Here is an 18,367-nt window from a genome sequence, read left to right on the forward strand (position 1 = left end):
CATATTTTTACCCCACATGGTGTAAAGCTTTCAAGTTTGGGAGTTTTCTAGTTTCCCTACGTCGGAAGTCCTGACGATGGTCAGAACCCCCGACGACCGGAAGTCTAGGACCAACGTTGGGAGTCCCGATGCAGACCTGAGCTGTTCATTTTGACTACGCCATGTCTTTAACCTAGGGTTAAAATCCCGTTACCTAGCCCAACCAATTTTACCATAGTCATTTCTCCCTCCCTCCCCATACTCCCGTCACCCCACAGCCGCCCCTCGCGCCGCCTCCTCACGCCACCCTCGATCCTCCTTGCGCCGCCGCATCACGCCCCACCCAAAGCTTTGGCCCCCATCCTTATTGACTTTGCACCGCCGGGGGTCTTGTCGGCACTCCCGACCTCTCCGCCCCCTCTCCACCACCTGTGCTCTGCTCTTCTTCCTCGGCTCGATGGTGGGGATTCCATTCGTGGAGATGCTCGTGCTCAAAGATTTGTTCATGGCCTGCGGATTTCATTTTCCTTCGTCTTCTTCCCCTCTCTCAAGCTACAACCTCCATGGTGCCCTAACTTCCAATGTACCTTGGATACTGCCTCTATTGTTTTTCCCTTTCTCCTCCTCTACCTTCCTTGTGTGGATGCATGTCTTGATGTGGCATATCGTGAATGGATTCGTGACCTCGTGCGTCGAGAGTCCCAGTCCCTGCCGGAAGTCCAGACCGTTGGGACTTCCAGCTCCGGCCAGGAGTTCAGACTCCAAGGTCACCCATCCATTCATGCTACTCCATGTCTAGATGTTTGTTCTCTTCTATTTGCCTTGATTCTTAGTTTTGCTTCATGTTTCTCACAGCCATGGACGGCGGTAGACCCTCTCGCCGCAAGGAGAAGCAGTCTAAGCACAATCAAGACCGTGCCGCTGCACCCAAGCCGACTGACCACGCCAAGGCATCTTATCCCCGTGATGGCGCTGGTGTTTCTCATGCCCAAGCCAAGCATGCACGTGGTTGTGGTGCTCAAGGCTCGACTGCCGTTCCTCCACCTCCTCCGGCCCATGCCTTTACTGGAGATGATCTAATAGTGGATGCTGAGGAAGAAGCTCTCGAGCGAGCAGGCTACACTATCGTCACTAAGGTTACGAGTACACCATGTCAAGGCCCTGTTTTCTTTAGTGAGCTTGCTATTTTTATGGTCCTCTGCCAGTCATATGGGAGCCCCAGCTCACTCCTGATCCTACTGATGGTTTCACACCTCTTCTGCTAGTTGACTACCGTCACAGGGTCCAGGACATCAAGTCCTTGAGAGGTAGAAATTTGTATGCTGAAGAAGAGAAGGATCTCTGCCTTGAGTATCATTTCTGGCATCCTTTTCACTTTGATTACTATGAGTCCATTCTCTACAACAAGTTTCTGAAGAAGAGGGAGCCACCGATCCTTTAGAGAAGGTTATTGATGCTTATTCCCTTGGTCTATTCAAGGAGCTTGAGCTAGAGTAGATGGTTCATGATATTCACTCAATGGGGCTATCCTACCTAATGGCGTTTTAGAAGCATTGGAACAATGAGATCATCTGTCAGTTTTATGCTTCCTATCACCATGAGAAAGACCCTAGCAGTGCCATTGACATTATTCATTGGACCACAGAAGGCAAGCACTACAAGGTGGATTTCATTACCTTTTCTCGCCTTCTTGGTTTAGGTCACACCGATCGTACTGCACCTAAGCTTACTAAGTATGAGGATGTGGCTTTACAGGAGTATCAGCACATGTACCTTGATGGACATCCAGCTAATGGACAGACCATGTATCTGAAGCCCTACTACTATGTTCTGAACAACATCCTACAATAGATTTTGTATCCAAAGCGTGGTGACTCCACTTTCCTTCGTGATGACTCTCAGATGGTGCTTTAGCGCTTTGGTGATGATTTTTAGCAGTTTTCCATTAGCCGATACATTTGGAACAAGATACATGATGCCAGTGAGGATCCTATGAGGCACCTTCTATATGCCCTCAACATTATGCATGTGATTGAGCAAGTATCAGGCATGTGATTCCCAGCACACGCTCCTCAATATTTCTAACAAGACTTCTATCACAGCTGCAAGGGACTTGAAGAAGAAAGCTGATGTAGCCAAAGGCAAAGGCAAAGGTCCTTCAGGCTCTCGCTCTCACTGTGGTGCTTCTCCTCCTGCTGCTTCTTACTCTTCTAGTGCCGAGCCACTCTCTTCTTCCTCCTCTAGTAAGAAGCCCAACGAGTTTAAGTTCCTCATGACCTACATGTTTGTATAGTGTTGTGCTAGTGCTCAACGTGAGCATGACATGCAAGAGAGGTTCTATCATTTGGAGCAGCAGGCTAGTATTGAATCTTCTCCTCCACCACCGTTTGTGCCTCCCCGTGATCCTTTGGCTCTTTATGATGAGGCGTGTGCGGCATATGAGGACGATGCTGCTTCTCGCCCTCATGGCAAGAGCAAGGCCACTACAGAGGACAAGACTACATCGAGGAAGATGATGATGACGACGATGACGATGGTGGTGATGATGGTGACCATGATGATGAGGAGGACTATGAGGACGAGTAGTCATTTCTTTCACGCGGCCTACCCCTTTTGGCACTTGTTGACAAAGGGGGAGTGTTAGGCTTTGATCTATCATGTAATAAGTTAGTTGGTCACTTAGTTTTAAGACTTTAAAACTTTTAGCTTGTATGAACTATGTCGTGTGGTGGCTAGTATGTGATAGACAACTATATATGTGTTTGTGGTGGATGATTGTAGAACAAGTAATGGTTATCTATCTATCTTATTAGCTTGTGCTTGTATCTACTTGTGATGATGAATGTTTTATTTTGGATGGCCATGTATTGCTTCAAGTTTCTACTTTGAATTCTTAGCCATCACATTCTCTTTTACTTGTTGTGTGAATATAACATGTCATATTGCATCTGTTTTTCACGGATGTATATTTGTTCACACACATTTGTTGCACCCCACGGATTACAAAATTTAGGGGGAGCTTTTGTTTTGATGTATGCAAATCATGTATAGATGATTCTCATTGAAATTCAATTTCATGCATACATCAAGGGGGAGCACTTCATAAATTTTGGGGTTAAAAAACTTTAAATTCTTTTATTCTTATAAAAGTCTAAGTTGGTTGTCATCAATTATAAAAAAGGGAGAGATTGAAAGTGTATTTGCCCCCTATGTGGGTTTTGGTGTATTGATGATATCCAAATTAGAGACTAATGTGATCTTAATGAGATATGTCGCAACAATTAGTCCCGTGAAAGATTTAAAGAGTTGATAAATATGAAATGGTGTCCCTCAATTCTTGTAGTTGAAAAAGCATCGAACTCAAAGCTGATCTTCAAGTTTACATTTTATGCTTTTGAGTTTAGGTATGTCGTACTATAAAGAGGGATGCAAACTTAATTGGTCTGAGGAAGATAGAGTGCTCAAGTATAAAATTAAAATCAAAGAGAGACACTATAGCACTTCACGAGCATGTAGAATAGTTTTTGATGACTTTTGGTGTCAGAAGTCCCAACGTAAGCCAAAACTCCCGACCGTCGGAAGTCCCGACGTAAGGCGGAACTCCCGACCGTCGAAAGTCATGACTCACGTGGGAAGTCCTGACGCCTAGGCACTTAGCCTGCGCGGTGACTACGGCCGTCAGAAGTCCCAACGTGAGTTGTCACTCCCAACAGTCTGAAGTCCTGACCTAAGTCGGGAGTCCCGACACCTAGACCTAGATGGCTAGCTGACTGCGTCCGTCGGAAGTCCCGACGTACATCGGGAGTCCCAACCGTTAGAAGTCCTGACTCAGGTCAGGAGTCCCGACACCTGGCCACCTGGTTGCCCTACAGACCACGCGCGTTGAAAGTCCTGACGTATGTCGAGAGTCCTGACGTACATCGGGAGTTACGATGTTGACGTGTTCATAATGACTTTGACCTTGCATGAACAGTGTTTTCTTTATAGGTTGGTTTTCTACCTTGAGTATAAATAGCTCTCTCCTCTCTTCTAACCGTTACTCTCTCATTCTTTGCGACCTACTCACGGCCAAAACAGCTCTCAAGCATTTAAGACTCCCCTCTCCTCTCCCCTTTGCTCCAATCTTCGATCCCCCTATGGTGTTTAGTGAAAGGAGAGTGGATTGAGTGAGACCATCACTTTGGCAAGCTTGAGCACTTGATTTCTTCGTCAAGCCGGTTGGATTTGCGTCTATTACTCTTGAGGCTTTGCCCTTAGCCGGCTAGGCATCGTCCAAGAGCCTCCATCTTGTGGAAGAGTCTTGGGAAGTTTGTATTATCCTCGATTTCTTAATGGAAACCTCGAGTGACCTTTGTGGTTGCTTTGAGAGAGGCAAGGAGATGAAAGAGACTCCGACCTTTGTGGTCACGTCAACAACGAGGACATAGGAGCTCCTTTGTGGGATTGCTGAACCTCGGGATAAATCCTTGTGTTCCGCGTGCTTGTTGTTGTTGAGACTTGTGCTATCACTTTTATTCTTGTGTGTCTCTTCCTCCCCAAAGATTTTCTTAGGGTTTGGAATTATCTACAGAGTGGTGATCTTTCGGCGTCAAAGGAGCAACCCCAATGCGTTACCTTACCACTAGGAAGCTGGATTGTAAGTTATCGAAGTCACAAAATTTCATTTTAGCACTTGTAGTACATTTTCGTTGGCGTCGGGACTTCTGACAGTTTGCGCCGGAACTTCTGACGACGTCGGGAGTTCCGACCCAAACTATCGGGACTTCCGACAGTTGGTGACAAGTGACTTTAAGTTTTGTGTAGAATTTTTTAGATATGTCTATTCACCCCCTCTAGGTATTGTTTAGATCCTTTCACATTTCCACCTCTATTTTCTGTTTTTATTTTTTGTACATACTCCCTTCATCTAAAAAGAGTGTAATTCTAGCTTCCTCCCCATTCAATCAATCAAAAGGTTGACTAACTCTATAAAAAATTACTAATATTTATTATATCAAACAAGTAGCATCAGATTAATCATAAAATATATTTTTATAGTAAACAAATTTTGAGAAACATTAATGTCGATGTTATTTTCTATAAATTCAATCAAACTTAAGATGCGTCCATCAGGCATGGCCCTTAATAAGTTGTTTCATTTCTGTCGGTAGTCTATCTTTTTATCTTTAACATCTACTTACTACTATAATAATAATAATCATTTGAGTGCCTACAACATGTTTGTTTCGTGTTCCACAAAGATGTGTCCTAATCTTGTACTCTCTCTCTCTCTCCCAAAGTAGAAGACGTTCTCGCTTCGTGGGAAGTCAACTTTTTTTTACTTTGACCAATTATATATAAAAGAATATTAATATTTATAATACATAATTAGTATCATTAGATAGATCGTTGAATATACTTTCATAATTAACTTATTTGGAGATATAAATGGTGCACGCATTCTCTACAAACCTAGTCAAAATTGAGAAAATTTGAACTTCATGCATTTCATAACGTCATCTTTTTTTGGGACGAAGGGAGTAGTCAATTGTATTTAACGATTTTTCATAAAAAATCTGTATTTAATGGCCAACAAACAATCCTTGTGAACACTGATGAATGCATTTTATAGTAGTGTCCAAATTAGTGAGTCCATGATAGAAAAGATTATATTAGCTTGGTGTTTTCTTAAGAAAAAAATCAGTTTGCGAGCGGCATGATCTGCATGTGCTCGAACATGTTTGAGTTGTTAATACACTTGATCATTACCTAAAACATGTTGAAACATTACGCCAAACTTTCCCAACAGGTAGCTTTCATGCAACTAAAACGTGCTAACGCAGCACTATGCGACGCTCTAGTGTGAGCTCTGTTTCCAACTTTGATACTTCTCAGAAGCTAGATAGCTTGTACATAAACTCTCGATCTAGATGATATATACGTACTACCTTCAGTAGCAAACACATGTTGTTCATTTGTTCTAATCGGTAGGTTTTGCTTAGCAACAACCAAAGCCTCTGGTGAGACGTACGGTTTATTAGGAGAATTATGCAAAATCAACATGTAACAATATAAAATGACCATATATAAGGACGTCTTTAGGACGAGAAACAACTGTACATTTTTTCAGCCACCGGATTTCTTTAATTGACGATTGGGATCCTTGGCTCTATCAAACTCGTGCTTGTGTACTTTATAGTTTATAATACGGTTTTGGGGTGCACATAGCGAATTTCTTGGTAAGTATAGTTTGCTATGAAAGCGCCAAGTTCACAACTGATGGATACCTTTTAATTTTCCCAATGTTAATCCCACTAACCTAGCCCAAGCACAACCTGACCCAGCAATGCAAATGCCAGAAGCCCACACACAATTGCCCTATTCGTTTGGCTGATAAGCCATGACTGAAAGTATTGCTGACTGATTTATTGTGAGAGAAAAATATTGTTCGTTGGCTGAAAAAGCATGGTTTATAAGCCAAGCGAGCAGGCAATTACCGGTTGCAATGTCTGGGTTCATCATCAGCTACGTATTTCAAACCAGCTAGCTCGAAAACAGCTCTCCTCTCAACACCACCATGGGAATGGTAGTCCTTCCAGGGCAAACAAACAGCGGCATAAACAACTAACAATTCTACTCTATTATATATATTAATTTATTTACAATTGCTAGGAGGAGCGTTACATCATCGCTGATGAAAGCCATGGCCTAACTGCGCGCGCAGAATAAGAAACTGTGGAATAATGCTTGGCGAGCACGAGAGGACGCTAGCTCAATGCTTGGCGAGCACGAGAGGACGCTAGCTCTGATGAGCTGCTTTTGTCCCCACTTTGTGGAAAATAGAATGGTCATTTTCTTGATTAGACTCTGCAGAGTTGCTTGTATACTTTAGCTTAAATTGTCATGTGCATTCATGTTGGGTTGATGAGAATTGAAGATATTCTGCATTCTTAAGTTTTGCAATGCAAGATGCGCGTGCGTCGCAAGTTAAGTTACACGTCTTTATTATCACTGACTTCCAATGGGCGTCAAAGAAGCAACAGGATTGCAATTTTATCTAATAATAAAAAGGAAAAAAATGGGACGCATCGAGTGGCAGAGCCAGCGCTCGGTCACTCTGAGACCACCTAGGCTTGGCGGTGAAGTATAAAGGAAAATTTTGAATAAAAGACCTTATTTTTTTAGAAAAATATTTTGTATAATGAGAATTGTTAGAGATTATTTTTTTAGCTCTACCACTGGACGGACCTACGGAGCAAGCGAGGGCACGTACCAGCACTCGGATTTCATTATGTTTTTATTTAATGGCCATAATCCTTATTTAGTGAAATTATTAAGAAACTATATACTATCGATAATGATAGGACGAGGATGCCCATCTGTTCGGACACACTCACTCAAAAAAAAAACTTACCACATGTGGCCATCCGTTCATTCCACTCTGCCTGCTGTCGCGCATCCCATTCTGTGCCACGCTGCGCTCACTCCGCCACGCCACTGCCACCATCCCCTACGACGCCTCCATCCCTTGTCGTGCCCCTCTGGTGTGCCGCCGCCGCCATCCCCCCGCGGCACCATGCCGTGCCCCATCCTTCGCTGTGCCCAGGCTAGGTGGCCAGGAGACGGGGAGTCGTTGGCTGGGCCCAGGCCAAGCGCAGGCGCCGCCGGCTGGCCGAAACAGGTCGTTCCCCCGGTCTGCGCTGCGTCGTTCGGAAGAAGGGTGAAAAACGCATGTTGCAAACCTATGTTTCAAGTGTTTCAGATGTTTCATAGGTATGTTGCAATTGTTTCGTATGGATGTTGCAAAAGTAGATCGGGATGTTGCATATATTGTAATTGTTGTATACGTGTGTTGTAAGTTTCTGTTCCCAATGTTTCATTTGTTTTTTCAGACGTATGTTGCAAGTGTGTTTATTTAGATGTTGTATATGTTACGCACATATGTTGCAAGTGTTTTATCTGGATGCTGCGTATGTTTTACAATGTTCTCAGGTGGTTTTGCAAGTGTTTCAGATGCATGTTTCAAGTGTTTCATATGTATGTTGCAAGTGTTACATCTGGATGTTTCAAATGTAGATCGGGTGTTGCATCCCCTCATCGTCTTCTGCAGTCTCTTGTCTCCTTCTCCCGGCGCCAGTTGGGCATCTGAACTAGAGGCGTAAGCAGGCACCGCCTCCTCCCCTATTTCGATGCTGGTGACGTTTGGGACAGCACGTGCCCCGCGGGAAATGGAAGGTAAGCGTGGCCGTCCGAACACGGGCGTCGGTCTGAACGTGTGGACGCTATCACCGCCAATATACTATAGGTCCACCCGACCACCCGTGATATTGGTTAGCTCGGTGGCCGGTTTAATTTCCACAGCCACTGCTGCTGCTGCTGCAGCAACCGGCTCTGACAAAAGTTCTGTGCTGGCTGTCAGCTGCGTTACAAGCAGCCGAACGGACAGCTGCGTCCACCACAACTTTGGAGTGTTGTCGTGTGTTTCTACAGTGCAGTGGTGAACGGATGCAATGCAAAATCTATTTGGTCAATGCTGACCATATGATTGCTAAATTTACGTAAAGCATATATAGCAACCACACGTACAGGAACTCAGGAACTGTGTGAACAAAATGGACGCTAGCTGTAGCTAGAGAAGGAATATATATTATTTATTATATGTAAGTGTTTGAGGGTGGGGACGGACAGAGGACCCACGGCAAAATTGCAACTGTCGTAGTGAACTGAACTAAGTAGGCCACTAATAAGGTTTATTTCAGACCATAACCATATGACACAGAAAACATTGGTTGAAGATAGATCGATCTCTACAAATAAAAACTAAAAAGAGAGCACATAACTACTCGATCTCTCCATCGTAAATTATAAGATAATGTGACTTAATCAGCGACGGAGCACGGCACAAAATCAAGGGGGGGGGGGGGGGGGGGGGGCAACTTGATAAAAACACAAGTGAAATATGTTGACATCAGAAATAAAATCATATATACTATGATAAATTTAACTAATCACATATCAAGTGACTACAGAGACTGTTAGACTACTCTTAACCAAGTTATGGACTAAAACTAGCTAGTTATATATATTTATAGTTAGGTCACATTTCACAAAATGCAAGTGACCAGAAACTATATTTGAGAATTTTGTTTTGCACAAGGGGGGCCGGAGCCCAGTTTGGCCCCCACTGTGCTCCGTCCGTGGACTTAATGAACTACCTTCAGCAAAATACATTCAGCACGCTAGTGGGCCATCACGGCACATGCTACGGCCCAATACTACCTTGATGCTTCTTTACCCAAGCTTATGTAGAGGTAGATGTATCTATACTATAAAAGAGCAAAGGAATTAAGAAATACTTGTTACCCAAAAGTTTCTTACCCATTTTACCTGAGAACCATTTGATGCCTTGGGTCTTTGGCCCCGTTCGTTTCGCTGAAAAAACAAGCCGAAACACTGTTCCGGCTGATTTGTTGTGAGACAAAAACACCGTTCTGGCTGAAAAAAACAAGCTAAAAAGTACGGATCATAAGAGAAGCGAACATGGCCTTTAAATCTAATGGTACTAATTAATCTTACTGTGGGGTCTGTAAGATGTCTTACACGCGATCTTACGTTCCTGCCGTTCAATCCTGTGTCCGCCACCCTCCCCACGGTGTTTTTTTTCACCAGCGATTTGTTTATCCGCGCACGCGTACCCACGGGCCACGGTCCACGGTGCGATTACGATGCCTCCCTTCCTTCCACAACCGTGGAATCGGCGCCTCGCTCCCTTCCGTGGGTGTTGTCCTTTGGTGCGTTGCTAGCGCCGGCGTCGCCTCTCAACCCACCACCGCCGGCGCCGCCCCATAACGAGCCAGCGCTGCCTGCTTCACTTCCTCCAGTAGGCGACTCTCTCCCTCCCAGGCGGCAGCGGCGGCGCATGGGTCTCTTCCTCCAGGCCGGCGGCACTCGCGCGCCCCATCCCTGCCCTCGCCCCTCGGCTACACATCATCCTTATCTCCGGCCACAGGTGCAAGCATACGCTGCAACAGGGGACCTGATCTCTTCCGTTGTGTCGGCTTCTCCCCATGCTTCATCCCCATGTGCTCTCTCAGATCCATTAATTTGATAATGACTAATCTGACTATAATTTCATGGAAGGAGTTCACTAAGATTGATAACCATAGACATATTTACATTGGTATGGGAATCTAAGTAGATTTTGAGTGTTGCAGCAACAGTAGTGGGATTTAAGCCATTCTGTTTGCTTTGTAATCAAGCAATACATTCGTCGGTGTCTCAATTCTGCCTTTACGACCTGCTAGTCAATACATACATATTCGGACCGGAAAAGGTGAAAATTGCCTCCTTTCCATCTTATAGAATTTCCAAGGTGGTTGTGCATACACAATATCTACCTAAAAATTGAGACAAGTACTGCCACTTTGTTAGTGGGAATGGTTTTGCACTTCTAGGGAAATTTCACTTTTATTATGTTTTGTTTAGGTAATTATCTCACTAAAAGAGCAATAGTAGATTGATCATCGATGAATCATTAGAAAACAGAACAAACTAACATCAATTTTCAGTTTTGAGTTCCTGAATCTGAATTGCACTACTGAACCGTATTTTCTCCCATGTGCCACTTTTTTTGACGGGCCTTGAAAGGTTCGTAGAGAAAATGTAATTAACCATTCACGTACCTCATAGAAAAATTTTGATTTCCTGTTGGTCAATGTACATTATACTCAGGGCGGTATACAACTGAGATATTAGAATTATGTCCTTTGGCACTGAATGATTTAGAATAGTTGTACATCATCCTCATCCAATGCAATATTTCAAATTGATTTCGCTATTGAACTTTCATATTTTTCCAAGGCGATGACGGCGCTCGATCCGGATCTCCACCAGTAGCAACGATGACGACAGCTGGATCTGTAGTGGTGGTGTTATTGAACCTCGGATGGTTAGTTATTTTCCCCTACAATCTAGATTGATATTATTGACGGTTATTCAATCTGTCTTTTTGCCCTGTCTCTTTCAATTTGCACTTGGTTTACTTAGATGGACATAACCCAGATTGATGTTACACTATTCACCAAAAAACAAAGATGAAGCCGTTACCTATATTTCTATATAATATGCACCACTTTAACTATTGCAGCGGTATATTATAGAATTGCTAAGGAAAAAAGTGGCGTCCTTTAGCCTAAATAAGAAATCACTGGATGACCTATTGAACTGCGTCAGATTACATATCATATAAAAATACGTATTTATACATGGGACTGGTGATTGGTCAGACGTTAAGAAAACTGTTGAATTACTATTTCATTTTGTGCTGTAATTGACATCAATTTTAGTATTGAACTTTAATATATAAAATGTGGGTGCTTAGTTTATGCTCTTTTCTCTATCGACAAGCAATCGTGGATATCAAGTGCAAAGTCACAGGTACATATGTGACTATTTTAACTTCCTTTAGCATGGATTTCAATATCAGGATTAATTCCAACCACTTGCTACATATATTATATTTTTCGAGTTTGACAGCCTTTATCAGTATTCTTTTTGGCCTCTGAAGTCTTCAGTGTTAGGTGGTGTACAGAATCATTTGTGCTTTGAAACCATTGTGCTTAGCAGCTGTAGTTTTTACTATTTTTCTTAATTTAATCACTGATTTCCGTACATGGAAATGCTCCTACAATTTCTTTGTAGATCATCTGAAGTTTTACTTTGTCTGCAGATGTAACACCCCGGTGTTACATTGTAATGTTTTGCTAAAACATTTCACGAGCATCATAATTATGTGTATGACATGAATTATAATTCGATGTTCGGCACTTGAAACATTCATACGAAACATGAGTCCGTGGTTACGTTTCATATAATACTGTGTAATCGAATTGTTCTGGAAACAAAAAGGCTAAAGAACGTTTGGCTAACGGCGATAAAATAGGTGTGGTTGGACAAGGATAGCTGGTTAGTACCTCGAGTAGGCTGGGTTTGGATTCCGAAGCGGAATCGTTCGTTTCAACGTCGTTCGCGTAAGTTTCGGAAGTGGTCGGCGATGCCACTTTTGGCAAGCTCTGTGGAGCGATCGGCTTAAGCAGTAGCACGATGTCATGACTGCGATAGATAGATTAATGTACCCTCTTGTGCATCGAATAGTTAGTTCGGCTTTTAGAGCATTGTGTACAAGTTTTCTGCTTGCTTTAAAAAGCGTGCGCATCACTGGAGTTGACACTGGGCGCGGTCACCGCTGGCCTGGCACGCTGCTGGCATTGCCAGCGCTCTGCCATGCCAGCCGCATTCGTGCGCGCACCGCGTTCCACCGTCCCGCCGGGCACGCGCATGGCTCTAGCGCTGCGCGCCAAGGCCGCCTGCCACCGCGCTGTCCGTGACCACAGCCACTGCCGGTTCACCATCGCTGCCAACCGCACTACGTGCCAAGGCACAGTCCTCGTCCTCATGCCGCCGTGACGCTGAGGCGCGCTGACCCTGCGTCGGTGCCTTGGCTGTTGCCACCCGCTGGCGTGCGCCACCTCGCCGGCTGTTGCGCTGCGCCTAGGGCACCGACCAACCTTGCCGCACCATGCCCTGCTCTGCACTGCCTTGGCCGGGAGCGTGCCGGGCCCGCGCTACACGCCGCCCGTTGCCCCGCCAGTCCTGTGTCCGTTGACATCATGTTGGTTGCTTGTGCGCTGGGCGACAGCCTGCCCCACCGTCACCTCGGCGTCGCTTTCGCGCTGCCTCGTTTGTCTGACGTTGCCCAACGCGATGGCGCCATACCGCGCTCGTCGCCTTGCCGCAGTGGCCATGCGGACGGCTCGCCTGTCCCGCTGTCTCCTGGGCCGCCGAGACGATTCTTCTCAATTCGCCATGACCGTAGCATTAGACTCCCATTCGGCTTAGGCTCGGCTTCGTTAGGTATCTGGCTGTGTCCTGTCCCCACCTTGCTATGTATGCCGTTGCACAGGGCCAAAATTTCGTAATCCCGCGCCACCGGCTCCATAAGGCCGGGCGGACGCCGTCCAACGGCGAGCCAGTCACTTAGTGCACCTCATAGCGATTCAGTGCACCCACAGCTTCGCCGTACCCTCCTGAGCACCCCGCGCACCTCAGCCGTAGCTCCGCAGCAGGCCAGCCACCACCGCCGCGGTCGTGCCATCGCCGGGCGCTGTCACCTCGTCGGTGCGCACGCGGCCAGCACTACTCAGGCTCCCTCCGGCCATTCCATCACTGCAAGGGTCTTCGTGGGTGGTTACTCGAGCTCATTAGCTACTTGGTTTGTTTCGTTGTCGCTGTGGCTTACGGGAATGCCTCCGCCATTGCAGGTCTGGGTTCACCGCCGGGGAGGGATTCCGGGACGACGCATCTGCTCGCCGAACCGCTTCCAGACCACGTGTGCTGCCTTGGAGGTACTCATCGGCCCCTTAGTTAGGTCTTGGGGACTCAGGTGTCGCCGGCGTGGCCGTCCTGTGCCCGCGCCGTCGCGCCGTTGTGCGCCCTGGGGGCCAGGGACTTAGCCACGGTAAAGAAGTAGAAAAGGGAGGGTGCAGCTGTAAAATCCTAGACTGAGGAAATAGTGCCCTAGCGCTCGCGGAGATTATCTAGGACTTCGGGGGTGCCCGTGCATAATTGCCGACGCGCGCAGGCCCTCCCCCGTCATGGGCCGTTGGCCGTCTGGGCCGTGCCTCCGCGTGGGCCGCGCGGTGGCCAGCTGTCGCGCGCGGGCGGGATGGCACGCTGGGCCGAGCTGCGCGATGTGGGCTAAAGTAGAGAATTTGGTTTTCTTATTTTTCCAGAGGATAGAAATGCTTATTCATTTTTGTTATGAATCCAACTTCGATAAATCGTAGTAAATTGTGTGGTTGTCCAAAAATAGTGAAACTACTTTTGTTAGGTTCGCAAAAATACCATCTATCTGTTAGTGTAAGTAGTTCACAGTTAGCTGTTATGATTATAGGCTCATAAATTCTAATTAGAGAACTTAGCATTATGTAGATTAATGTTTATAGGAATTCTTGTGGCAAATCGGTAATAGTTTTAGCTTTAAAAATTTTACAGTATGTTCACTAGGATATTATGGGCTTGCTGTAAATTTTGTAGCCTTAGAACGAGTTGTTAGATGGAGTGGCTATTACCTTTGCTTTATCGCACATAGTGTAAATTAGCGTTCGGAGCAGGAACATTAGCAAGTGCTATTAGAATAGATGCCATGTTTAATACTTGTTGGTGGTGACAATACGTAGCTTAGCCTTTAGTGGGTAGATCTCACTTAGTGGTTTAATCAATGTACTTTTGCATTTAGAGTTGCTGTCGCCGTAGTGTTAATCGTTGCATCATCATTTCACGTAGATCACGAACAGGTAGACTTTGTACCCGTCTGCGAGCCGGAGTACGACGAGGAGATCGAGGAGTACAAGGAGGAGCTCTTCGCACAGGAGGGAGCCTAGGAATCTATTGGTACTGACCTTGCTGACCCGGCACCTGCCCAAGGCAAGCCCGGTGCATAACCCCTATTTTTAAATGATCACTGAATATATATATATGATATGCATTTACGTTACAGACATTTTATGGAAACTACATGCATAAATATATCTACCATGAGTCCTACTAGTACAGGTCAAGTAGCTGCTATGCTCAGGATATCGGTAGCGTGAGTAACCTACTGTTACTCGCAAATAGGTGATTAAACTATGATATCATGATGAAATAATGGAAAGGAAAATGGTGACCGGGCAGGGATGTGGATTTGGTATTGGTGGGTGTGAGGGGTTGTGTCCTGCGGCCAACAGGGCATAGTCCAGTTACACTTTTTCCCTGTCTGTGTCGATTAAGGACCGGTAGTTGCATATGACTCTAGGCAAGTCACAGATTATTGTCCCGAGCACATACTTGGGTATGGGCGCAGGAAAGGCTTGCTGCTCTCTTGTTGCGGGTCCGGCTCTTTCTGGACCGACTGATGGGAAGAGGAGGTGGTGGAGGTCCTTGCACCGCACTGAGTCCGGGACTCAGGGGCGGGGGCTTGGAGTCCAAGTTTGGACGGGGACCTGGACACCCGGGATAGGAGAGTGGTGGGTTAGTCCTACTTGTGCCTGAGGTACAAGCGGGGTGTGTGTCTTCGGGGCACCCAGCTGGGCACATTGATTCGCGAATCGCCGGGCTATCCGGTACGGCTTGTCTGCGGTTTAGCACCGTAGTAAGAACTGGAAGTGGAAAAGGAGAAGGAACAACATCGATTGCTCAACTCTTGCTTGAAAGTAGAACATGTGCTTACATAGATTGACTAGATGCAAACTTAATACGGCTGATGATAATAATGTATCAATAAGGACTCACTATTAGTATTGCTTTTTGCTAAAAGAAAACCAGCAACCATAAAACCTAGCATATCCCTTAGAGTCGGGAAAGTATTCCCACTGGTCGGATAAGTCTTGCGAGTACATTGTGTACTCAGGGTTTATTTACCCCTGTTGCAGGTGATGCTTGAGGAGTACCTTGTGTGGAGGATTCTTCTGGTTGGCTCAGACTGAATCCTCGTTATCTTATCGCTTGATGTTATCTTTTAATATTCCGTTGTTTATCATTCCGCACTCTGTATTTGGTATTGTAATAATGTACTTTTAAAGAAACTCTAATGTATGAGATGGACTTGTGTTGTAACTCGTTCTCATTATTAGATCCTTGGGAAAAATATGGATCTTTCGGGTTCTCCCTCGGGGTGTGCCCGACGAACACCGCTCGCTGTAGTTGCTTTCGGGGTGCTTAGTGTCTGGTGGAAGATGAGCGCCTCCGTAAGTACGCTATTTCGGGCGGTTCTGCCATAGTTGGTACCAGAGCCAATAATGGTCACGAGTTTTACAAAACTAAAAGTTTGACCAACAAAAGTTTTGCGAAAAGTAGGATGCGATTAAGTTAAGTTATATAAGTATAAGCCCTAGCTATATGGTCTATCTAGGATAGCGGCACTGGTTTTATCTAATCAGTTTTCTATAGGTACACTGACTTACGTTGCGTAAGAAATCGTTTAGAACACGGAAAGTGAGCGTATGGTGTGCCAAAAATTTTGCGAATGCCGCTATATTCCGGCTTGTGTGAACGTATAGGTCGAAGCATGCATCATATTATAGCATCTTACTTGAACTATAAATCCCCTTCACGTATAAGTGAGTAGTAAATTGGTAGGACTAACTAAATGAATGCTTTAATAAATGTGCTGTCATCTCTTTAATCCCTAGATTCTAATCGGGAAGGTGTCCTAATGGATGGTTCGTCTCTCTTATAGATGAATTTGAGGTCCAGACGCGGGAGCACCAGTTTGGGAGCGGCCAACGAGGGCCAAGGTGATAGTGCTCGGGAGGTTCCACCTTTGGTTCCTCATCCTTTCCCGCCGCCGCCACCGCCTCCGCCGATGTCCCCCACGGAGATCATGGTGGAGTTGTTGGCTGCTCATTGGGAGTCAGCCGCTGCTCGTCAGGAGACAGCTCGTGCCATGGAGATTATGGCACAGGCCGTCACGGGCCTTGCCCATGGAGGCCCCGAGGGCAACGGGGGTGGTGCTTGCCGTCCTGAGGGACAGTCCTCTTACCAGGACTTCCTCAAGACCCACCCGCCCACATTCACACCGTCGGACAAGCCTTTGGAGGCGAAGCACTGGCTTCGCACATTGGAGCATAAGTTTTGGCTGCTCAGAGTGGCCAACGAGCAGAAGGTGCACTTTGCGTCCCAGCAGCTTTTGGGGTCGGCAGGTGCCTGGTGGGAAACTTTCCAGGCCACAGAGCTGCCGGATCATCCGGCAACGTGGCATGAGTTATCCACCGCCTTCCGTGAGTTCTTCATACCTGCTGGTGTTATCAACCAGAAGGTGACCGAGTTCATGGAGCAGCACCAGGGGAGCAGGACGGTAATGGAGTATGTGACCCAGTTTAACCACTTGGCTCAGTATGCTGGTAGTTAGGTGGATATGGATGACAAGAAGAGGGACCGCTTCTTTCGTGGTCTCACTCCCGCCCTTTAGGAGAAACTGTACCTGGGGACTTTTGGGGCTCTAATGAACGCCGCCATTGCTCTTGAGGGTTTTCAGCGGGCATCTCAGGTGGATTGGAAGCAGAAGCGGGTGGCAGCTGGATCCTCCAGCCACCCTCATACACAGAAGGTACAAGTTGTTAGGCGGGGGCCCTATCAACCATCCAGCGGGCCTCCGTTCCGGTCACCCCAGCAGACGTCACAGACTTTCGCTACTCAGTACAAGGCACCTCCATAGTAGGTGCAGCCCCAGCACACTCAAGGACAGTAGGTCCCACCTCGTCTGGGATTTGGGAACAAGCCTGGTGCTTGTTTCAAGTGTGTCAAGGATGGCCACTATGCCCGGGAGTGTCCTCAGCAGCAGGCAACTCAGTCGTCTCAGCCGTCTGCAAATTCTAGGCTTATTAAGAGGACTATCATCAAGAGGAAGGTGCCCAGCAGATTTGGTCAGGTGCACTTCATGGATGCTCAACAGGTTGTGCAGCAGGAGACAATTATGGCTGGTATGTTTACCATCGAATCCCATCTAGCTTTGGTGTTGTTTGATTCTGGTGCATCGTATTCCTTTATGAGCATGGGGTTTGTAGAGCGGCATAACTTATCACTATTGGCTATACCGTATGCCTATAAGATCCGTACTGCGGGTTCACAGATGTTCATCAATACCCGCACGGATACAGTAAGTTTGGTATTAGCCACCCACACTTACCGTCTACAGTTCATGATAATGCCTGGGCAAGGCATTGATGCTATTCTTGGAATGAAGTGGTTGCGGGTGTATGGGGTAGTATTGGATATGAAGAGAAGAAGTGTGGAGTTATGGCTTCCTTCTTCTGAGGATAGGATGTCTCTCATCATAAACTCAGAACCAGTCTTACCTGTTGCTGCCCATGCTGAGGCCGTTCCTGATCTTACCTCCATTCCGGTAGTATGTGAGTTCCTGGATGTTTTCCCTAAAGATCTTCCTAGATTGCCACCGGACCGTGAGGTAGAATTCTTCATTGAGCTTGAGCCTGGTACTGCTCCTATCTCCAGACGTCCGTACCGCATGGCTCCGAGGGAACTAGCAGAAATGAAGAAGCAACTGGAAGAGTTGATGGACAAAGGTTTCATCCGCCCAAGTTCTTCACCATGGGGTTGCCCAGCTATTTTTGTGAAGAAGAAGGATGGTACTCTGCGGATGTGTGTGGATTACCACCCCCTCAATGCGGTAACAGTTAAGAACAAGTATCCTTTGCCCCACATAGATACTTAGTTTGATCAGTTAGCTGGTGCCATGGTGTTCTCGAAGATAGATCTCCGATCGGGCTACCATCAGATCAAGACCAGGCCACAGGATATACCAAAGACAGCTTTCTCTACTAGGTATGGGTTGTATGAGTACCTAGTGATG

The 18,367-nt window shown here is 46.2% G+C and overlaps 1 protein-coding gene across 1 annotated transcript; it reads left to right on the forward strand.

The window, feature by feature from the left end:
- The first annotated feature begins 16,360 nt into the window (after positions 1–16,360).
- Positions 16,361–16,906, forward strand: LOC136515301 (uncharacterized). The gene has a single exon (XM_066508937.1). It carries the CDS (start codon positions 16,361–16,363, stop codon positions 16,904–16,906), a length of 546 nt encoding a protein of 181 aa, XP_066365034.1.
- The last annotated feature ends 1,461 nt before the right edge of the window (positions 16,907–18,367 follow it).

Source organism: Miscanthus floridulus, chromosome 17 (assembly GCF_019320115.1).
Source record: "Miscanthus floridulus cultivar M001 chromosome 17, ASM1932011v1, whole genome shotgun sequence".
In the NCBI taxonomy this organism is placed as follows: domain Eukaryota; kingdom Viridiplantae; phylum Streptophyta; class Magnoliopsida; order Poales; family Poaceae; genus Miscanthus; species Miscanthus floridulus.

What these genes read in the sequence shown, in the direction of transcription:
- LOC136515301 (XM_066508937.1), top strand. Translation starts at nt 16,361, where the DNA reads ATGTCCCCCACGGAGATCATGGTGGAGTTGTTGGCTGCTCATTGGGAG.